The following is a 2,554-nucleotide window of genomic DNA, read 5'->3' as shown; positions in this document are numbered from 1 at the left end:
GATTAAGATTGACCCTGAGCTTCAGAGGACAATTTTTTTTAAAGTGTTCATTTGTTTTAAAAATTGACACTTATGCAGTGTTTGGGTATTTGGGGTGGGAAGATTAATGAGCAATGACTGAGAAATGTAAAGGATTACCTTAGAAAGTTGCTGAGCATTTCACCACAGTTACTTGTATTCCCACATCATTTTTATTTTTATTTAAAAAAATCTGTTAATACTAGGACTATATATATAAGGAAATTTTTGAACTCTTAGTTTTTTTTTTTTCATAAAGATTTCTACATCTGAGTTTATAAATCACAGAGGTATCTTATAAATAAAATGTTCTAAAAGATAGAAAACAGTCTACCAAACTGGAAAATTAGGCTTGATACCTGTTGTTTGTTCAGGATTGTTAATTGCTGTATTTTCCTTGAAAAAATAAAAGGAGCTTGAGTTAAAATTCAACAGGCTGCAGGAAAGAATCCAAGTTGTAGCCCAATACTAGGAAATTTAAACAAACCTCTGTTAAATTGAAATGAGTGGTAGACACAGTGTCAAGTCAATACTTTATCTTTTTACCTAACTTTTGTTTTAACACAGCTACAGAAAGATCTGGAAGAGGTAAAGTTGTTGCTGGAAAAGGCCACTAGAAAAAGAGTGCGTGATGTCCTTACAGCTGAAAAATCCAAGATTGAGACAGAAATCAAGAACAAGATGCAACAGAAGGCACAGGGGAAAGCAGACCCTCTTGACAATGAAAAGCCAGCGGCTGTGGTTGCTCCTATTTCAATGGGATATACTGTGAAAATCAGTAATTATGGTATGATGACTTACTGTCCTATATTCAGCTTTTTGCCCCTGAGCAACCTACTCCTCATTGGTGGCCCACTAGCAAACTCATTTTTAAAACAGCTTTGAGTGTTTGCTTTTAGTGACTTTGAAGAGGGCTCCTCCTTATCTCCCCCATCACCACCACCACCCACATACATCTGTATCATTTATTTTTGTGTTTAAGAATATACACAGGAAAACAACTTTTACACATACAATTCAGTGACATTCTTTAAGTTGTGCATACATATAATCTACTGAGGGAAAATGGTTTTATCACACTGTAATGTTCCTCCCCCATAAACTTGTCCTCTAAGTTTCTTATCTAATCTTTTGAATGTTGTTGTCTAGTGACCCCTCCTTGGGTTTCCAGGGCAGTATCACTACGGAAGTAGATTGCCCTACCCAACCGTCAAGTTAATTCATATACAGGTAGTCTCTGATTGAAGGTGGGGTTCTGTTCTGACCACTCCAACGTTTAAAGTCAATTCTGACATAAGCCAAATACTGTTTTTATTAATTGCTTTTTATGATCTTTTATTTATAAAGATAGTATCTTTATAAATCAGATTTTTACTTGTCTTTAGGAGTTGACGTGAGACTGATAATGTCAGCAAATTATGTCCTACAATATATGTACTACATATTACTAATGATAACATGAGAGAAAAAATGGAAGGTTGTACATGTGGTTCATGTTAACTCAAATACATTGTAAGTCAGGGACTACCTGTAGGTAATTAAAAGCATAGTGCTGAAAAGCAGACATTCTTTACTAGTTAAGCTAAACTGTTGTTTGGTTTTAAGATGTCAGGATATTTTTGATTAAAGATTATCTCAGGAATAGTTTAGGGAGTTCATCTAGCCTTTACCATCAGTTCTTATTTAATGAGATGCTTTTATCTTTTAGAGGTGAGAAAGGAAAGGATACAGTCTGAAAGCTATCAAAAGGCAAGGAAGATGATTTAAGTGCAAAGATCATTACTAGCAAGAAATTCTGAAAGAAATTGTGTATACATGGAGTAGGGTTTTGTGTTTCGCTTTGCCAAACAAACACAAAATTAACTGAGGAACTGAATCTTAGTTAAATTTTAGAAATATTTTTGAGCATCTAGTCACTGTTGTGCTTTGGCTTGTGGATGTAAGAGACGACAGATCTAGTTCATGCTCATATGGCTGGGACACAGCCATACAACTCAAATAACACACAGTGTGATAAAACCATTTTCCCTCAGTAGATTATAAACTTTTGTTTTGGAAGAAGTGAGACTTAAATGATGAGCTCTCATGAGGGCTGAGACAATCTTACTTATCTTTATGTTCACATTATCTAGCACAAAGCAGGTATACTTGCTTAACTAAATTGAATAGATATTTTTAAAGTATTCTGGGAACATAGCTGAAGAGTTAATTCTGCTGGAGGTGAGGAATAGGTCAGGGAGAATTAGGAGAGACATTTGAAGGGTAAGTAGTATATTCAGCAAGAGGAAAAGGAGGCAACAATGGGATCAAAGGAAAATCAAAGGCTTTTTTTGGCTGCCACTGCCACCAACAGATCTTTGGCCTCTGCCAGTAGCTGGCAGCAGCGGTGGCTATGGGTGTGGTGAAGAGGAAGGCTAGGAGCCAGGTCCCATAAGGTTTTTTTTTTTTAGGATTTGGGTGAAGATTTACAGAGTAAATTCACTTTTCATACAGCAGTTCACATATACTTTGTCTCATGTCATTGACCAAAATTTAC

The 2,554-nt window shown here is 35.7% G+C and overlaps 1 protein-coding gene across 1 annotated transcript in view; it reads left to right on the top strand.

The window, feature by feature from the left end:
* Positions 1 to 570: 570 nt before the first annotated feature.
* The window catches only part of LOC103202261 (calcyclin binding protein), an 11,682-nt gene continuing 9,698 nt past the window's right edge, over positions 571 to 2,554 (top strand). The window contains exon 1 of the mRNA XM_007947091.2: positions 571 to 805. Within this exon, the coding sequence (XP_007945282.1) occupies positions 700 to 805 (106 nt within the window). The 5' untranslated portion in view covers positions 571 to 699. The remainder of the gene's footprint in view (positions 806 to 2,554) is intronic.

Source organism: Orycteropus afer, unplaced genomic scaffold (genome assembly GCF_000298275.1).
Source record: "Orycteropus afer afer isolate SDZICR_OR568_19922 unplaced genomic scaffold, OryAfe1.0 scaffold00175, whole genome shotgun sequence".
NCBI lineage: Eukaryota > Metazoa > Chordata > Mammalia > Tubulidentata > Orycteropodidae > Orycteropus > Orycteropus afer.
The sequence above is the reverse complement of the archived record's forward strand: the minus strand, read 5'-3'. Positions and strand labels throughout refer to the sequence as shown.